This window comes from Halichoeres trimaculatus, unplaced genomic scaffold (assembly GCF_033239565.1).
Source record: "Halichoeres trimaculatus isolate MK-OKI-2021-1 unplaced genomic scaffold, fHalTri1.1 fHalTri1_scaffold_15, whole genome shotgun sequence".
Lineage (NCBI taxonomy): Eukaryota > Metazoa > Chordata > Actinopteri > Labriformes > Labridae > Halichoeres > Halichoeres trimaculatus.
This window is the reverse complement of record NW_027437193.1, coordinates 12,296,179-12,314,713: the sequence shown is the minus strand read 5'-3', so window position 1 is coordinate 12,314,713 and position 18,535 is coordinate 12,296,179. Positions and strand designations below refer to the sequence as shown.

Below are 18,535 nucleotides of genomic sequence, written 5' to 3'. Positions count from 1 at the left end.
ACCAGAGGGCGCCAAATGAAAAACAAAACATTTACTTAAAATTCTCTTTATTGTGAAGTTATAGTCATTAATAACAATCCAAGGTCAACATATACTTCGGTTAAAACTGTAATCATAATTTAGCCATGAATAAAATGTAAACAAGTTAGTCTTCAGCTAAACTATCACTACTTGGTACCCTCCAATGAACAGCTCAATGATTTGTCTGTGCTGATTCGTTTGAAGACAAAGAATCTCATGGTGATTAAAGTGCTTTCTGGTTTGTTCTGCTTTGGTGAGTGTTCAGTGCATGTGAAAGCAATGTCACAAAAATATGCTGAAAGATGATCAAAAGTGATGGAATTCTGCCTTGAAATTGAAATGATTGAGTCCATTGCAAAAATCATAAAAAAAGGCACTGGAGGTTCAAGTGAGGCTGTTCTCATCTTCACCCAGGGAGAATATACTCAAGTCCCCACATCGTACTCTGTTTTTGGATTTAAAGCGAGAATCTCCATCTTCAATGGTGCTGGAGTCTTGCCAGCAGCCTCGATTTGAAAGTCTCGAGGAACTGAAAGAGAGGAAAAAAAAGGTATTAAAAAAACAATCGTATCAAGCATTATCTGCAGGGTGTTAATCCTTTACAAGGAACTGATTTATGGAGCTTAACGGCGCTCTAGATTCTTTTTACATATTACATGTATGATTAATACCTGCTATCTGGTATCAGGCGGAGTGTTCGGTACAGCTCTGATGTGGATGGCACAGTGCAACTTTGTGATGCTTTAGGAGTGGAGAATGTTGCGTAGGTTGAAGATTTTGCCAGTGGAGCTTTTGTGGAAGAAATCCTCATCTCTGGTTCACTTCCTAGTTTCAAATAGAAAATACTTGAAGGAACGCCTGTAGTATTTACACCCTGACAGAGAGCTATTATGGTGTAAAGAAAAAATCTAACATTTTCCATAAATGATGATGATAAAAATAAACTCCAATACTAATTTCTGCTACATAATAGGTTTGAACCTAAATGTCACTTCTGAGAGTTCAAAGATAACTTTGACTTACTGATGGATAAGGCACTTTGACCGTCAGATGAGGAAAACCTACTCCTGTCTGTGAAAGGAGTCATGTTCAAAAACTGATTCTTGAGCCAAGAAGCACGATCCTCCTGAAAGGCTTTTTTCTTTTGAAGTAAAAAAAAAAAAAAAAAGAAAGGGTTCAGAAAAGAACTTATTTATGAAGAGAGCATTACATGAAATCAAACTGTGAATCAACATCAGTACCTCTCTTCCCAGACGAATAGCAGCCTCTGTGAAGTTCTTCCTCTCTCTCTCAAAGTTCCTCTTCTGTTCCTCAAACAACCTCCATTCTTCCTTGAGGCGCTCTTTCTCCTCCAGCGTGTAGCAGTCATTAAGAAGGGCTGCTGTCTCATCGTCAAATGATGTGTTGAGTTGTTGCTGCAAAGACAGAAAAAGACAACCACATATTTCAGACTGACTTCGTTTATAGGATTCAGCAATGCTCAAAACAAGCAGAGACAGACCTGGAGGAGCTGCTGCTGTGCATGAATGAACTCTTTGCACTGCTGCACTTCACGCCTCATCCTTTCCATCTCATCCTCATGAGTCTCTCTTGGTATCACCTCTTTATTGGCCTCCAGCTGATTCTGCACCTGTGAGGCTTTAAAAATAGACCCATCAACAGTTTGTCATCTTTCAGGGACAGCTTTATTTTTGACAGAATCCACCTTTCTCATTGTACCTTGGTTGTCTAATTTTTCCATGTGATTCCTCAGCCTCCTCCACTGTTGCCGGATGCTGTTGGTCAGCTGTTCCCTTGCATGCTCACAGGAGTGGTCCAGAGTTTCTCTGCTTGAGTCACACGTCTTCTCTTCCCCATCAGAATCCAACTGAGATAACAGTAGAAAGATAATGAAACATTCAGCATGTATGCACCAATGCTCATTTACACCAACAAGACTGATTAAATATGGGGACATTAAAGGATTAATGTGTTTGTGTTTCATAGCAGAGACAGAGCCTTGCCTCAGAAAAAAAACATGTTGGTGAACAGAGGGCTGAATACTAGTAGAAGCTGTTCATCCAGCAGAAAACTAGCACAACCATAAAAAGATACCTGATCCTGGCTGTCCTCAGCAGAAGCTCCTCTGGTAGAAGCCCGGAGCGGACTCAGGATGTGTATCATCTCTTTCTTCATCTGCTGGAGAACTTTCTTGAGCTCAGAATTCTCCAGCATCAGGGACTTCTGAGTGGCCTCGTAGTCCCTGAGCAAGGACTTGTACATGTCACCCTCATGGCTAAAAGAGTAAAGTAAAGCAACAGTTATCCACCTGATGATTGCACGGCATAAAGAGAAATCAAAACCTCCCTATAAAAGCTTAAACAATACCTGGCTGTTGCTTTAGCATTCTTCCAGTGGCTCCTTTTTCCATCCGAGCGTCCCAAGCTGTTCAGTACATCAATAGCTTTTGAAAAAGAAAATAAAAAGCCAAAATTTGAATCTACTTCTTCTGAAATTCTCTTTGCAAGGAGGGACTTGCAACATTCATCTGAAGACATACCTAGTTTCTTCTCCTTTCTATCAACCAGTAGCTGGCTGAGGCGTTCCTTGAGCTTTGTAGCTTCTCTTTCTTTTCTTTTGGCATCATGACTGTACTGAGAGGCACGACTGGCGATGATGCTCTGAAGCTTCTGAACCTGAACCAGAGGGTTAAATGAATAGTTAGAAGGGCTAAAGCAGGATCCACAATGTTGCATAGTATGTAAAAAGAATCGGTGCTGTTGTTCATTAGTTGATGATAAATTAAAGTTATACCTCATCTTTTTCTGTTTTGAGGCAGCTCTGTAGTGTTTTAATCTTGAGCTGCAGCTGCCTCTCTGTCTCATGCAGACCAGATTTCTCCCTTATAGACAGCTCCAACTGATCCTGGAGACAAAAAGCATATGTAATTTATGGGAGCAGTGAAATGAGTGATATTCTGCACAGACCTTGAGCCCCGAGCGAAACCTAAAAACTCTCAGTCTAATCCTAAACTCTGGTGATTTACTGAGGTGATTTACCCTCAGATGGGAAAGGAAGAGTTCCTAGATTGAGGACAGCTGATCTGGGTTACTTCTAACAAATGAGAGGTTCATTCAGAGTTCAGCACATGCACCACAACTATAAAAAGACAGCATTAATGGAGCTCCAATGAGTCAAAAACCAGAGCAAAAGCAGTCCTCCAACTTTACCTCACTTGAGCTAAAAATCTTTATGCAGCCACACTCATGTATGAACACTTTTTTTTAAAGAGAGAAAAGCAACACTGCAGACTCACTCAATTACCACAGTAATTAACCCAGAACTTTGAGCTGCCTGTCTTTTTTGGAAACAGGCTTGGTTACCCTATTATCTCAGGTTTCACCTACCCCCCTTTACTGCAACACTCATTTCAGTGTTGACACATGCAGTTGGTGTTAAATCTGCTTCCTGAAATGAACCTAAATTCTTAAATTAAGTAAATTCTTCAAGTTACTTTGTGCCACCTGAGGCTCCAAAACAGCACTATTTTAACCCACCAACACGCAAAGTTTTTAATTTTTTATAAAGAAGCTAAAAATGTTTGCTAACTCAAGTACTTCCTGTATCACTCCAGACCCAAAAAACATGGCTTCTGCACTCACAAGTGCAGGTGGATGAGGAATGTTTAGACTTGTGAGCAAACAACTTTTGAGATAAGACATGTAGTAAAACTTTGGACCTTACTTCTTGTAAGGGTTGTCTTTGTTGTACAAAAGTCAAATTAAGTTACCCTTTGAAATTTTGTTTGCTTTCTTTTTGCCCTCTAGTGGTCAGTGAGTTATTACTGCACACATACAACATTAGCCACATTACATTGTGCATATACACTGTGTGGCATACTTGCCTTGAGTCTCGAATTGTTCATCTGCATATGTTCCAAAGAGTTTGTTTTCTTCAGCTGTTCCTTCTCAAGCTCCTCTACTGTGCTCAGGTTGCGCCGATTAATCTGGAGCAGCTCGTACATGGCGTTCAGGGCTGGCACTGCATTCAGGCTGGCGTCCCCTGATGAGGTGGCCTCGATACATGTAGGGGAGAGGCCTAGTGAGGCTAGCTCCTGCAGAAGGAAGACAGCAAATGATATTAGAGGGCGATTGCAAAAAAAAGTCAAATATCAACAAAAACACATTTGCACTTTAATTTAAAGATCACAGGATTGAAACAAGGGTATTCCCATACCTGATTGATGTATGAAATGCAGTTGTGAATGTTGTCTTCAGTGCAAAAGGCACTTATCATACTGTAGGAATTTCTCAACAGAGGGGGTAAAGAGGAATACACAAGGTTGTTCTGCCTTGAAGGCGACATTGTCACATGTGATATGCTGGAGATTTCATAGTTTCCTGAAAAGAAACAAAAAAACAAAGAACAGAAAGATCAAACATCTGGTACATGAAGGGCTTTTACAACTACTTTCTCATATGGGGCAGCTTCAAATAGGTTACTTTTCTAAAACGAGAACAAAAATATGGGTCACCTCCAACAGCTCCCAGAAAAGAATGACAGTCTTTTAAAATTAGAAATTTACCCATAGACGTCCCCAATGGCACAGTTGTCCACCACTCTCCCATATCACCGACACATCAGGGTTGGAGGAGGAGAGGTCATGAGCTGTAAACACGAGGTGGATTAGCAGTCAGGCGGTGGATCCTGGTACAGGGCCCTGCAATGGAACATCAAGCTATGAGCTAAACCAGAGAGGGATAATCTGGGTCTGCCGCTGCCTACCATACCCACACAGGATTAACTGTAAAAAGTGTGCCAGTGGGACTTGGATTGTAGTTTGAGAGGGCTCTCTGATTGGCCACTGGTGACTAAATCACAAGGCAGTAAGATGATCTCAGTCCCAGGCCAAAAGCTTTATCCTGATACAGCTAGAAAAATACTATGACTGAGAGGCGAAAAATGGAAGTGTATTTTTGACTTTGTGCCCCCAGGCCAGTATTATGATCTAACATGTGTGCGGTGAAGCCAGATGAACCACATATCTGCTATTGCCACTCCCACGACTTCTCAGTGAACTAATGTCTGGACTTGTGTTCAGGGCTTTGTCAAGTACACCGTGTTGACGTACAAACCTTGTAGTCATGTTCACTAATGAAGAGGTAGAAGCTTGAGAGAACACAACTAGTACACACAGGCGCTTGGTTCTCAGCAACCCCCTTATCTCACATAGCAGAAAGCTCTTTATCTGGAGTTACACGAGTGGAGGCTTTGACAGGGTGGTTTTCTGCCTCATACTGTCATGTAAAACTGAAGTACTCGGTATAGAAAAAAAAATCAATTTGGCGTGACGTATTTACGTTACAATTTAACATTGGCCACATTTACTAATGAGTGCTAATTTGCTTAACTGTTGTTACCCACAATATCTTTCTTAGTAGCTTTATATTGTAAAATAAAATGCAACAACTTAAGCTGTTCACGCTGAACTCCGCCTGTAACAGCTCCGACTACTTCAAAACTTTACGTTAAATTCGTTGCTCACACGGTTACTCGGGATACGCAGACCTGCTGTTTACGTTACTGACGGCGACTTTAAACGTTATATACCACCTTATGCTAGTTGGTATGCTAACGGCATGCTATGTAGAATATACTCACAAGAACGGCGTACATCAAACAGGTCAACTCAATCCCTTTCCCTTTCAATCCCGTTTTCAACTTCAGCGATGTGAGGAAAAATGAACAAACTGCCCCCTCATTTAAACACCTGCTGGTCCAGTTCCGAGCTCAGCTGTCACCTGCTCAGCAGCAAAAACAAACACAAAAACCCTCAGCTAGTATTGATGTGGAGACAAGCAGAGAAGTCTCGACAGTCAGCAGGTAGGCTGGTTCAGGCTGCTGGTGCAGCAGCTGATAGTGTTTTTGAAGTCTTTTCCCCTGCTGGCTTCAAACCAAAAGTCTTTGTTATTGGAGGCAGCGTTGTTAGGTAACCAGTATGAAAGACGCACATTGGTTGAAAGCGAGTGCCAGGGCGATTATGCTAACCCGGTCAGGTGTGAGAAAGCACTGCGATGGGCTCCAATGGGAGCAAGAGGTAAGGGTCACTGCATTATACTGAGTGTTATCTATGGATTCTATTTAAACTATGCACAATCCAATACACGTTTGTGTGCATTATTGACAGCTTTGCTAACTGTTAACCATTTAAAAAAAAAAAAAAATAGAAAAAAGGGCTCTTTTCTGTTAGTGCTGCTTACCTCAAAATAAATAAGCTTATTATCCTTTTTTAAATGTGTGTTCCTAGCACAAGACAATAATCTAAAACGTGTTCAAAGTCAAATGTTTTGTCAAAAAAGTAACATTTATTTGGTCAAAGGTAAAAAAAAAAAAAATCAGTAAAATCAACATTTCAACCCTCTTAGTTAAAAAAAGAGATGTATTTACATAACTGTGTATTTCAGTGCTTGAAAAACATTACTATTAAATTTACAACAGCTAAGAGGACTCAGGAACTACAATTTATTCTGTGTAAAATAGAATACAAAACAAGCATTAAATTAAAAAAAGTAATTCCTTACTTTTGTAACAAAAAAGAAAGAAAGGTGTACATTTTTTGTTACTGTAAGAAGAAAATTAATCATCAAGTACACTGATGAAAAGATGCCTATCACTTTTATAAATATAAGTGGACTAAGAAGTGATTGGGTTTCCCTTTACAAAAATTACCACATGGTTTTTACACCTGAAAAAATAGATACATTTGTTCATTAAGTTGTCAGTGTTTAGTAACCCTATGCCAAACTTTTTTTAAAGTTCTACTTCAGTAGAAAAACATTTAAAAATTATCTTCCCACATCAGCATCTTTATATTCTTCATAAAGTATACTTGGGACTGCAAATGCAGTCAAACTTCATGTGCCAGCCCAAGAAAATTCTACATTTTTCTGACTTTATCCAAGGCAGCAGCAGGGAGAGAGGCAGCAGGAAGCTGGCTCGTCATCAATGTGGTATCTTCCAGACTCAGGCTGGTCCCTGCACTCTGCTATGAAAGCTTGAAGCTGGGACACTGGCACCTTGTCCTGCTGGTGCTGCTGCAAAACAAAAAAAGTGCAGTATTACGTAAATAGTAGAAAAAGCTTACTATGTTTCTTATTCTAGATGACTCTGACTGACCTTTATGGTCTCATATGTGTCCGTTATAAGAGCGATGAAGAGACTAAGCACCATGTAGATGAAGAGGGAGATGAAGGAGTAGAGGTATAATCGACTGAAGAGCCACACCATGTAAATCTTATCGTTCATGTTCAGAAAGGTGGCATACATGTCATCCCCATTGATGAGAGAGAAAAGGCACTCTGTCACTTTGTCCAGTGTCCGGAACTGGAAAAAAAATGTGCTTAGGTTAAAAATGAAGACACTAGGATCAGAAATTTACACCTTTGATTTCAGTACCTTGTCGTGGTAAGGCCCAAGAACAATCCAACCACAGAAACAGTATCCAAGGTAGATCATGGCAGCACAACAGCAGAATCGAATCACATTAGGAAACGCCGCCCTGAGGGTTAAGATTAAAATCTGAAAAAAAGTAAAGATTGCGTATTCTTTAGATGTGAAAAATGATAAAATAACAGTAACAAAAACCCTGTCCTGTTATTTGTCTTACATTATATTTCTTGAAGAACCCAAGGTAACGGATCACACCGACCCAAACAAGCATTGTGGCTGTTCCCAGCAAGATACTGCATACATCATAGTTTGTCAGGTACTACAGAGGAAAACAATAGAAGATGCTTTTATTCTTACATATTATGCCCAGAAAATAATCATAATCACTTGATCAACTTTGAAATGTGGCTGGTAAAAAAACAACAACAACAACATACCTTTGTTTGTATTCCAATTTTAAGCACAGACCCAGCAATGGTCAGTGTGTCGCTGATGATTATAAGGATGTACCAGCCATTCACAAACTCCATGCGATCTGACCAGCTCACAATTTTACTGTAGTAGGCATGGAAGAATATGTTGAACTCCTGCAACAGAGACACTCAAGATATGTTAATACCTCTATGAAACAACTGCAAAACATTCAAGGATTTATTACTCGTTATGATAAATAGATAATTTAAAGAGGGGGTATTATGCTTTTCCATTTTTGAAACAGGGATATGAAAATATAGATAAACAAATAAAAGGAAATATAAATATAAAATAATGGATGTCCATACCCAACCTGTCCAGAGTTTCCAACAACTACACATTCATATGTTGTAGAAATCCCAGAATCTGTCTGCTCAAATAGTCCATTATAAAAATAGCATGAGGTCTTCACAAGATCTTCATGAGACTTGCTAAAATAATGAAGTCGATACATAAAGATCTCCTAACTGATTCATGACACAATGGAAAGGCAGGCCTCAAACACCGAGGTCTGACCATAGCTCTGCCCTAACAGGCCTCAAAAGGGCCGGCCAATCCGTGGGTATGGGGTTTTCTGAAGCGGGGGGGCTTAAAGAGACAGCAGCTAAAACAAAGCATTTTAGATAAAGGCTGAAATGAGGGCTTTCTAAAAAACAACAGTGTGAGGAAAATACATTTTTAAAGCTGTAAATCAAAAAAAAAACTATGGGGCAACAACAGGGTCAGGAATAACTTTTACATAAAGTATTGATTTATATTGAAAGATAAGTCTTTTATTCTCATTAACTTATTCGGATGTGTCGAATGAAACAGTTACCCTTAATGTATTCACCCCAACATGTATTCATCTATATTTTCATTATCTAGTATGTGCATTGTCGACCTCAAAAAAAAAACTTTGACTGAATTACTCTGTGAAATGTGCCTGTAAATTCATCCCGTTATCTTTTCCCTTGGTCCTCTTGACTTACAAACTGCAGCTGGATGCCGTTGATGACAGACCGCAGGCAGAGGATAAAAGAGGTGAAGCAGGCAAGGATGACCAAAGAATCAAACGACATGAGGAGGTAGTCGTTCTTGTCGGCTGCAAACCAGAGACAAACACAGCAGGTTAGTGATTGCAAGTGCAGTTACACTTTTGAATAGGGGTGGTGTTGGTCCCTCTGACTGTACAGGTGGCAGAATAATGTCACTGCCCCCCCTGCAGGCTGCTGAAATTTGATGTGGACTAAGATTACAGTGAGTTAGCTTTAAAACTTACAAGTTCCTTCCACATTCCAGTCTCTGCATTCAAAGATCCTGACGTTGTTTTCAACATCAACCTTTATCTTTCCACTGTGTGCACGATTGTCAAACACAATCTGTGCAATAAAACAGAACAATCATTAAAAAACACATCATGTGTTTCTGTTTCAGTATCCCATAAATTCAGATTAGGCTGCAGCTTTTTTCTTTTCAGATGATGTCACCCACCATAATATGGAAGTCATAGCAGTCTGGCAGCTCGTGGTGGCGCACAGTCTGCAAATTGATGGTTTTCAGAGTCAGGTAGATCCTCACTGATAGCAGCCTAAAAAACACAAACACAAATTAGGAGGTGGATCTCTTATCACCTGGCATGAAACCAGCATATGCAGTTTGGTCACCTTTTGAAATCTAAGGAGAAGTTCACACGTGACACCACACTGCTGTTGTCAACCAACTGCACGGGAAAAATAGAAATACAATCTGTGGGAGGAAATACAGACAGTGAGTTCAAAGGAGCTTGTCAGTGAGTGTAACTCATTCCTCTGCATGCTTCCTCTTTTTATGCAGTCATATAAATGCACATAGTGATTATTTTCCATTCATGCAATGAATCACTGTCTATAAATACTTCCTGCACAGAGCTTGACAAAACACAAAGAAGTTGTTTTACAAATACCTGTGAATGTGTTTGAGAAATTAGTTTCGTTTAGGACACTTTTACCTTTATCAATATGTGGGTCGATGTGAAAGGTCTCATTTCCAGGATCGATGCTGCTGTTTCTGTAAAACTCTTGACACACAGTCAGAGGAGTGTACTGTCCATTGGCCCTCTCATATGCAAGATTACCCACTGTCACGTTTTGGAGATTTATGTACTGAAAAATAAAATTAAAATTAAAAACTCAGCAGAGAATCATTACCATATTAAAAAGAAGAGACTAGATTTGATGTACCCTGTTGATGATGTAGTACATGTGATCGTACACTTCTGCTTTGGTGTACAGAGCGTAGCTTCCTGGCCGATGATCCTTGTATCCTTTCAGAAACAGGTGTCTAAATGTCATCAGGTTTTGCTCTTTGAAGGTGACCATCATTTCGTTGCTCAGTCCAAAAGAGACTAACTGAAGCAGAGACAGGGGGAAAATTAAAGTTCTCTTTGTGCATTTACATGACCGATGTGAACCAGAGGCTTTTAAGAGCTACCTGGACTGTGATGATTGCAATCTTTAATATTTGTAACATCAGTTTCCATGGCTTTCGACCCCTGGCTCTGTATTTCTCACAGGGGTTCATGAAGAAGTACTTGAGCCTCCGCCTGAAGTCCTCCACCATCTTTGACTCCAGGGTGCGGGTACTCCACCTGCAGTGGCCGTTGAGCCTCCTCCTCTCTGACCTCCTTGCTAACAGCGGCTCAGTGTCCTCCATTGCACAGGATTTCCTGTTTTTGGAGAAGCTTTGCAGAATGTATGTCAGAGATGTGCTGAAGGTAAGGTTCAACCATTCCAGTCATTCTGATGTTTATCGAACTGGTTCGCCTACATACACTCACAGCTGCTGTTCTTGCAAAAAAACCTCTGTTTTAAGTTCATAATAACTTATAAATACGAGCTTAAGTGTCTAAAAAGCACATAAAAGTGTTTCAGCCATTTGTATAACTTACTCGGAGCTCAATGTTTTAGGCTGGCTTGTAGGAGTAACAATATGGCAGGCAACAAAGGTAGATTTAAACTACCTTCATATCAAACAATTTCATATCATACACTTTTAACTTTAAAATCTTTGTAGGACAATGTCAGCTTAGTGAGAGGCATGCCAACTGACAATGCAAATCATACTCTTTTGACATTAATGTTCACTTAAACAGTTCAAGAAATTAAAAAAGACACATTTCCATCATACAATACAATAATTCTGGTAGTAACAATAAATAAATTACCTGTTTCGCACCAGCTGGCCAAAGAGTGACTAGTCTTACTCAGAGCGTCTCCTTTGAATGAAGACCAGCCCGTGCAGTCATCACACAGACTTCACCACAGTGACAGTCACTCTGCGTCATTCTCAGCTTTTCCAGTTTTTCCAAAACATTCGTCACTGTGACAATCTGCACGGATCTGATACCTGAAGTTAAAGTCTGAAGATTTTGTTGATTAATGTGTCAAAAAAGACTCCACACATAATCTTGACAAGACGGTAACACTGATAACACACATAAAAACAGGACACACAAGTTGAGTTGAGACAGAAACCTTTAGTTATGTGATTGATTATTGTACATAACCAGTGCACCAGTTCATACAGTAATAAGCAGGTTATAGTTTGTATTTCACATTTTCTTATTCAAGAATTCTGTAGTGAAATCTTTGCTAAAACTCAGCTGCTGAGACAAACCAAGGCAGCATCCTCCAAGTAGACGTTCCAGTGGATAAGACTTTATCACAGCACATGAAGTGTAGCTGCCATGTTTTACAAGCATGCGGTTCATTGAGAAACCACACCATGGAGAGAAAAAGAACAAGAGAAGAACATATAGATGAGTCAAATCCGTACCACAGTATCAAACCTCAATACTTTCATAAATACAGACCAGTATGCGTTTGAAATATGAGAGCTTGAAATAATAAAGTACACAGAGCTGGAAATCTTCCTCACAGCTGTTTCTCTTTTAAAACTGATTTTTGCTTTAACTTTAAGAAAATCAGACAAAGCATAATTTAAACTATGATGTAAAATTCATGAAATATGTCTCATCAAAAATCTTTGATAGAAAAGCACTAGATAGACATCTAAACATATTTACTGAGACATGATTTTGGCCTTTTTTTTTTTTTTTAATCTATGGCTACACATTTGTATTCTCCTTTCAGACCAAGGGATATGTTAAGAAGCAGTTTTACTTTGTTGCACCCACTGATAGTTTAGAGGTTACTTAAGTTTGGTCTGTCAATAAATGTGAAAAAAGTGGTTTCTTTAAATTTCTTCCTCTGTCTGACCAGCAGTACAAAACCCTAAGACGCTACGTTTTACTATGATGAATGACAAAAACAAGCAGCACATCCTCCCCTTTACGAAACAGCAAGGTGTTTGAATTAGTTTGCTTGAAAGAAACTAAAACAGTCAATAAATGATGATTAGACCGAGCTGCAATGAGCTGCAACTCTTACTAATCGTCTGTTTATTGAAAGAACAAAAGTAGAGGCTTCAGTTGAGCAGATAATGCTTGTTAAACCCAGTGACTACACATGAACTGTCTTTTTGAGATGAAGAATTAGAAAATGCTTCTGTGAGATGTTGGAGTGAGTGAGCGTGACCGAAGCGGCTGGAAGTTAGGGTCTCCTCCGGTACTGGTGCATCCTTGCGCTGCAGCATCTATGTTAGAAGGGGATTCAACCATTACGTCATCTGGTAGAGGAGGTGCACCAGGGTCTCCAGGTCTTGGCAGGCTAGAGGAGGTGGTGGTGGTGGAGGAAACTGCGGCAATGCTAACACAATCCCCTGGCGATATGTCACAGCTTTTCTGCAGCGATGGGAGATTTAGTGAGGCTGATGTGTCGGAGGTAGAACAGCTTCGTTCTCCATCAGGGTGGAAGAGCATGGTAGAGTTGGTCGAGAACGATGTAGGGAGGTCACTGGTTCTGCTTGGGAGGCTAAGACCGCTATCTGATGAGGAACTAGAAGCTTCCACTGCACAATGAAAGGAAAGTTAAATGACAGCAACTCAACACAACTGATGTCAAACAAAATTTCACCATCAAGACTCAACACACTGACCTTTGAGAGACTCAATCTTCTCATTTTTGACCTTCTGCACTTCATCTGTGATTTTGGTAATGATGAAGTTTTGTGAACGCATCTCCCGGATGGAGTCAGTCAGTGCGTCCAGGCCACGTGGATTCTCAGCAAGTATGTCTAACAGCATGGCTGTCCTTTTGGTCTGTGTTGTCCTGCAGCTGATTTCTTCTGCATCATCTCGTGTTAGGATCCTGCGGGCACGCAGGAAGTCCAGGTGGCGTTCAGCTCGGATCTTGTCGCAGAGGTAGTGCCGCAGCCTGGTCAGCACCTGGACATCCACAGTGGCCATGTAGAGGGAGTAAAGAATTACAAATTGAGTCATAAATACCCTGTAAATGAGTGGTTCACTAAACTATAAAAAAAACGCAGCTTGTAAGTATTTTGGCCTAGTCTCTTTGCAAATCTGTCACTTCTTCTATTGACTTTTTCCTCAACCCACCTTGTAGGCCAGGAAGTTTTTTCTTACAGATGAAAATCTCAGCAAAATTTACAGCAGTAGAGACTATTAACTAAAACCTTCAGCAGGTGTTCTTAAATCTGCTGAATAACCCAAACTTCTTCTGCTCACTTTATAACATAGTCCTTAACTCCTATTTCTTTTTTTCTAATAAAAACTGAGCACACACACCCTTTTCTTTGCAAAACAATGCACTCAAAACCTGGCATGCCAAAAATACCAGGTTTCTAAATACTATGGAAGATTTGTGTCAGTGTGGTCACAGAGAAGTGGTTTGGGGAATTTCCCTCTTTAACAGGCCCTGATGTCAAACAAGGAACAAATAAGAAACGCGTCAACAACATTATAGACCTACTATGTATTGTTCTTTATGTATTAACATTACTTGAGTGGTTATCCTTTTTGAGGCCAAAAAAGAGTTTCTTACTCACGTCTTTTTTAATCTCTGCCATTTCATCTTCAGTGAGATGAGGAACATCCATCCCCTCACCCGTAAAGTAACAATCCAGGTGTTCCGGGTAGAGAATGACTTGTATGCGTTGGTAAGATAATATCACTTTAAATAAAACTGTAAAAGCGTGTGTAGCTCAGGTTCAGGTTAGTAAAAAGTAAGTTAATTCATTAGTCATCGTCAATAGTTACGCTACCGACTGTTCATTCAACTTTCTGCCTCAACAATCCCCGGACTTCCTGATACTGTCGAAATTTACGTCGACACGAGAACAAGCGAAGAAGAAAAGCGTAGGCACGGTCACACTCCGGAGGTAAACACTGTGGAAAAAAATCTACATATCAGGTAAAACGTTAGAGAAAAACTGAGAAACGTTTAACAAACTTTTCTCCTGTTGAGTGAGTCATTCTTGATTGTTTACAAGAATACTTAAGGTTCAGGTGACTTGCAGTTTCCAGTGTGTCCACTGAGCGGAGCTGTTGGACCTGTTAATGCTTGAGCACTCAAGTTTTCCAAATTACAGAGGAAGCTTGGGACTTACGTAATAACACTGCAGGTAAAATGCTATTTTAATGAGCAAATAAAGCACTTTTAAAATATTTCTGATAGGCATTTTTCCTACCTTCTGTCAAACCATTGAAAAAACAAAACTTCTTAATGCTCTCAGGGTTTAGGCTTAATGGTTCAAGCCAGCGTGCAGAAGTTGTTCTCTTACCCCAAACAGTGGTTTTATTAGCTGTAATAAGTAAAAAAAAAAAAAAAAAAAAAACGTGCAAGAGTGTGCTTAACAGGGACTTGTATTCGTTTTTTAAGCTGGAAACCAAGCACTAAAATTCTCATAAATAATAACATACTTTTTGCATTATTTTTAATGCAATATTTTTTTTTTTCGGAGTGGTATATCTACAAAATTTTGATTTAGTTTACTATCAACAGGAGTCTGTCAGCTATTTTTCATATTTGCATCATATTTCATAAACAGAATATTTTTGTAAAATGACTATATCCACTTAAAATGTCCAATGTATTCAATTAACCTAAGTTTTTTATTATTATTATTTACAATTATAGGCTACACATCCCAATGTTGCTTTTGTCAACATACTTACTCTTACTTCAGTGTGCGTTAGAACTACTGTTTGTTAACTGAATCAGACAGAATGGGATTTTAGAGGTTTGAACCAGATACATCATTTTGTAGGTGTAAACTTAAGGATAGAGAACAAAGTGCCCTCACACCTGCATCATAAAATACACTACACAAGAGGAACCAAAATAACATCTCAGTAAACATATGATTAATAGTAAATTGTCAATACACAGGTGAACGCAAGTGAAAATTAAATATCCCTATAATCAAGATTCTCCAAGTTCTCCGGTCTTCTTAAGAGATCCCAGAGGAGGTTGTTGTCAGGCCTGTTTTATCATGTTCTGCAATGTGTTGCTGAAAAACGTTAAGCAGTTAAATGTGCAGGTCATATTATTAATGCCAAAATGTTTCTCTTTTTGTCTGTGTTATTGCAATGATTTAGAATTGAGTGGAAAACAGGCCCAAAAACTGCTTGACTCCTGTTACATCCCAGCTATTTCTGGAGGAGAAGTGCTACAGAAAGATGCCCTTTAAATGTCAGGTGCTGAAAGGGCAAACTGTTTCAGGATGAGCCTCTTTTCTTCAACCAAGAAACAAGTATTTGATTCCAAACTCCACAGAAACTGCCCTCTTCATGCCCTCGTTGTTACAAAAAACTCATTATTATTCACACAAACAACAGAGAGCAGTAGCCCGTAAATAATGTCAATTCAGCAGTGAAAGATTCAGATGAACCCAGTGTTCTATCTCATGAGTGGCCTCGTGAAAAAGAGACAGAAAAGGTGAAATGTTTATAGAAGTGATGTAATGTACTGGATTTGTGATCAAATCTGTATAGCTCCTATAGATATTCCAGTCCACAGCGTTCAACCAGCTCTCACGTAAGAGCCAAAACAAGCTGAACCCAGATCCTGTGTGGTTTTACACTGAGGACCACAATGAAGGTAGTACTGCCTTTCCATTCCCTGTAGCCAATACTTCTTCCACACAATTTGAAACCAAGATTTTGCCATTTTCTTCCTGCCTTTATATAATGCATGCTTTCTGCCCATCCATCCCCCCGATCCCATCCCATGTGATCCACGTATCATACCCCATCAGTTTGGGTGGAATTTTGCTCAGTTTTGAGTTTGTGTATCTGACTGTGGATGAAAAAGGTACAGCCTGGTGTCCCTGATGAGTTTATCTCAATGACAGATAAATGTGACATAATGTTGACATGAAAGGTTAAACATCTCCATAATTGCTTTATGATCATGAGAGACTGACATCTGGTTGAAAGGAAGTGATAAAATAGGTAAATTGTGATATTATTTTACATTCTGTAAAATATGAGTGTTTGAAAAACACTGATCCGCGTCATTTCTACCAATAAGTTTCTGCATCTCAAGGTTTTTTTTGATAATGAGCAAATTTGCTTCAAAGAAAGACTTAAAGGTAGAGCTAGCTTCGACCTGTCTGGAACTATTATTAATATTAAAACCTCAAAATGACTTTCTAACTTGGTGTATCTTTGTATATCCCGTACAAAAGTAGTATAAAACAACATTAAGATATTGTGCTGACGTTACAGAAAGCTGTCCTAGCTGCAGTCAATAAAGGTAGCTTAGTTTTGCTAGAGAGCTGTTAGCTAGTCAAGCTAATAGAGGTTTAGCAAGCTTGCTAGCGTGCAAGGAATAATCTCATTAGTCAGTAATTTATGAATGAAATTATGTACAATACCTGGTTTAAAAAGTGAAATAAGAAACAGAAAGAGGCTCAGAAGAAACCACATAATTTATAAACACATTAATTTTCATTTTACTGGACTTTGAGCGACATGTATTTTCATCACTTTCTAAACTAAAGACCTACCAGATGCTCAGGTTAGCTGCCTCCCTAGTATCTGTGCGCATTTTTTTTCTTTCAAAATCTTTTTTTCCTATCTTTTTTTTTTTGGCTGACTTGAGGAAATAAAATCAAAGATTCGGCATCTGCAAGTTCTGCTTCAGCCAAACCCCTATTTAACCAGCATATTTCATTTTTTTCATGTAGTTGTGGCAATATCTGTGGCTGATGATTAAAATAAAATCACTCATTCATCTTTCATCGGCTCCATAACGTGCTTACAATTAATCTTTTGGGGGGATAAGGCTTAAATTGAAGGGAAATGTAGTGCACAAGAATTAATTTTGGAAAATATTCCAGAAATAGGGCTGACCCCACAAAAATAAATGCAAACGTTTTCTGATAACCAAGTTGACAATAAATAGTCAAGTTGCCAGAAAAATAATAAATACAATTTTATGATTTTATAAATGAAATGCAAAAGAATTTGTCTTTGGAATGGTTTAATAGTTTTACACTTCCATTAATAGGCCCATATAATTTGCACACTTTCACACAGTGCTCTGCAGGAATAGGACAAAGTGTTTCCAGAAACATCTTGAGCATAAAATTGTTAAACTGGTCAGTTTAACGTGCAACTATAACTCCTCCAAGTTCTCCAGCTGCAGCCTGACATACACTGTATATTTTTCTGTTTCTTATACTTAACATAGTTCTGCAAATTCTTTATGTCACACCTCTGCAGTGAAAAGGCTGCACTCCACACCACAGCACATCTTTTTCTAGCCGGGAGCCCGCAGCCCGGCTCACTTGTTCACTCTTCATCTGCCTGAGCTGGCTCTGGTTCAAGCTGGCCCTTGTAACCTCAGTTAGATAAGAAGGAGGCCGTGCCAGTCTCAGCCTCTTGTTCTCACAGGTTATAATGAAAGGAAAGGCATGTCTTCCCTGATATCTACCATTGTCCTTTGATGTGGATTGAAGAGGATGCTTTTTATCCTGGCAGCTATTTCAAAGAAACACTCACTGTTCATCCTGAGAGGAATGTTGCTCCAGGCACTGCTTAAGTTTTAGTCTCTCTTTCTTCTTCTTTTGGTGTGTTTCTCATTCTAGGCACTCTTATTCAGACCAAACAAAGGATTTCTAGGGCTCAAGCATTCCAAGAAGCTCTCATCCCTTTCTTGAAATATTTAAGTCAAACAAACTCTGATCCATCCACACCCACAGGTGACAGAAAGGAATTTCATCTGTGACTTTTAACACCAGTGAGGTTCGGAAGTCCAAACACCGATCACAGACATCTGCAGCAGTCTAAACACTGCTTCATCTGAGATAGAAATTCAGTAGCTCATAGAAGTATGTAGCTTCTCTTCAATATTTATGTCAGGACTTGTGGTGCCCTGATGTTGAATGTCTTTGCGGGGCTGCTCACACATGCATAAGGCTGATGATGAAATATTTCTGGTATCATGTCTAAATGTGCCCTCTTTATATAACATTACATAACCATGATTAAACAGTAGTCTCTTCCCACCTTTAATTCAACAGGTCAGGTTGCACAAAGATGAAGAGAGACCTTACCTAAAGAAGAACTGTTAAAAAACAAAAACAACAGCATGAATGTATCAAGCAGAATAGAAAAGGATTTCTTTAATTTTGATACTTGATAACGAACAAAAAATCAGAAATGCACACACTGCATGTTTTGAAAGTACACTTCTATTTTTGCTTCATGGTTGATATAAAAAAGATA

General features: G+C 39.2%; 3 protein-coding genes across 4 annotated transcripts; all 3 read right to left on the bottom strand.

Moving 5' to 3' along the window:
* Positions 1 to 42: 42 nt before the first annotated feature.
* Positions 43 to 5,956, bottom strand: ssx2ipa (synovial sarcoma, X breakpoint 2 interacting protein a). 2 transcript variants are annotated; one of them, XM_074687957.1, is made up of 14 exons: positions 5,662 to 5,956; positions 4,586 to 4,720; positions 4,237 to 4,400; positions 3,905 to 4,114; positions 2,815 to 2,925; positions 2,561 to 2,696; positions 2,389 to 2,464; positions 2,116 to 2,296; positions 1,741 to 1,888; positions 1,523 to 1,659; positions 1,263 to 1,436; positions 1,045 to 1,162; positions 693 to 846; positions 43 to 550 (listed from the first exon to the last, which is right to left on the bottom strand). In XM_074687957.1, exons 2-14 carry the CDS (start codon positions 4,626 to 4,628, stop codon positions 406 to 408), a joined length of 1,797 nt encoding a protein of 598 aa, XP_074544058.1. In that variant the 5' UTR covers positions 4,629 to 4,720; positions 5,662 to 5,956; the 3' UTR covers positions 43 to 405. The 2 variants fall into 2 exon arrangements, with proteins under 2 accessions (XP_074544058.1, XP_074544059.1); XM_074687958.1 differs by having other exon boundaries at positions 4,586 to 4,668.
* A 997-nt stretch (positions 5,957 to 6,953) lies between these two features.
* On the bottom strand, positions 6,954 to 10,596 carry mcoln3a (mucolipin TRP cation channel 3a). Its single transcript, XM_074689024.1, has 12 exons — positions 10,375 to 10,596; positions 10,125 to 10,292; positions 9,893 to 10,046; positions 9,570 to 9,651; positions 9,397 to 9,493; positions 9,185 to 9,284; positions 8,895 to 9,007; positions 7,887 to 8,036; positions 7,667 to 7,768; positions 7,456 to 7,578; positions 7,177 to 7,383; positions 6,954 to 7,094 (listed from the first exon to the last, which is right to left on the bottom strand). The coding sequence occupies exons 1-12, from the start codon at positions 10,594 to 10,596 to the stop codon at positions 6,954 to 6,956; spliced, it is 1,659 nt and encodes a 552-aa protein (XP_074545125.1).
* An 816-nt stretch (positions 10,597 to 11,412) lies between these two features.
* Positions 11,413 to 14,281, bottom strand: bcl10 (BCL10 immune signaling adaptor). The gene is made up of 3 exons (XM_074689014.1): positions 13,849 to 14,281; positions 12,940 to 13,228; positions 11,413 to 12,852 (listed from the first exon to the last, which is right to left on the bottom strand). The coding sequence occupies exons 1-3, from the start codon at positions 13,897 to 13,899 to the stop codon at positions 12,437 to 12,439; spliced, it is 756 nt and encodes a 251-aa protein (XP_074545115.1). The 5' UTR covers positions 13,900 to 14,281; the 3' UTR covers positions 11,413 to 12,436.
* Between the last annotated feature and the right edge of the window lie 4,254 nt (positions 14,282 to 18,535).

Bases quoted from the DNA above. Each gene is read 5' to 3' on its own strand.
- ssx2ipa (XM_074687957.1), bottom strand. From the start codon at position 4,628: ATGGGAGAGTGGTGGACAACTGTGCCATTGGGGACGTCTATGG. The intron at 847-1,044 runs GTAAGTCAAAGT...ATTTGAAACTAG, and splicing joins TCAAAGTGCCTTATCCATCA to GAAGTGAACCAGAGATGAGG. The intron at 551-692 runs GTATTAATCATA...CCTCTCTTTCAG, and splicing joins CGCCTGATACCAGATAGCAG to TTCCTCGAGACTTTCAAATC.
- mcoln3a (XM_074689024.1), bottom strand. From the start codon at position 10,596: ATGGAGGACACTGAGCCGCTGTTAGCAAGGAGGTCAGAGAGGAGGAGG. The intron at 7,579-7,666 runs GTAAGACAAATA...ACTTTTTTTCAG, and splicing joins GGTTCTTCAAGAAATATAAT to ATTTTAATCTTAACCCTCAG. The intron at 7,384-7,455 runs GTACTGAAATCA...TTTTTTTTCCAG, and splicing joins TTGGGCCTTACCACGACAAG to TTCCGGACACTGGACAAAGT.
- bcl10 (XM_074689014.1), bottom strand. From the start codon at position 13,899: ATGGATGTTCCTCATCTCACTGAAGATGAAATGGCAGAGATTAAAAAA. The intron at 13,229-13,848 runs GTGAGTAAGAAA...GTGGATGTCCAG, and splicing joins TGGCAGAGATTAAAAAAGAC to GTGCTGACCAGGCTGCGGCA. The intron at 12,853-12,939 runs GTCAGTGTGTTG...TTCATTGTGCAG, and splicing joins GAAGATTGAGTCTCTCAAAG to TGGAAGCTTCTAGTTCCTCA.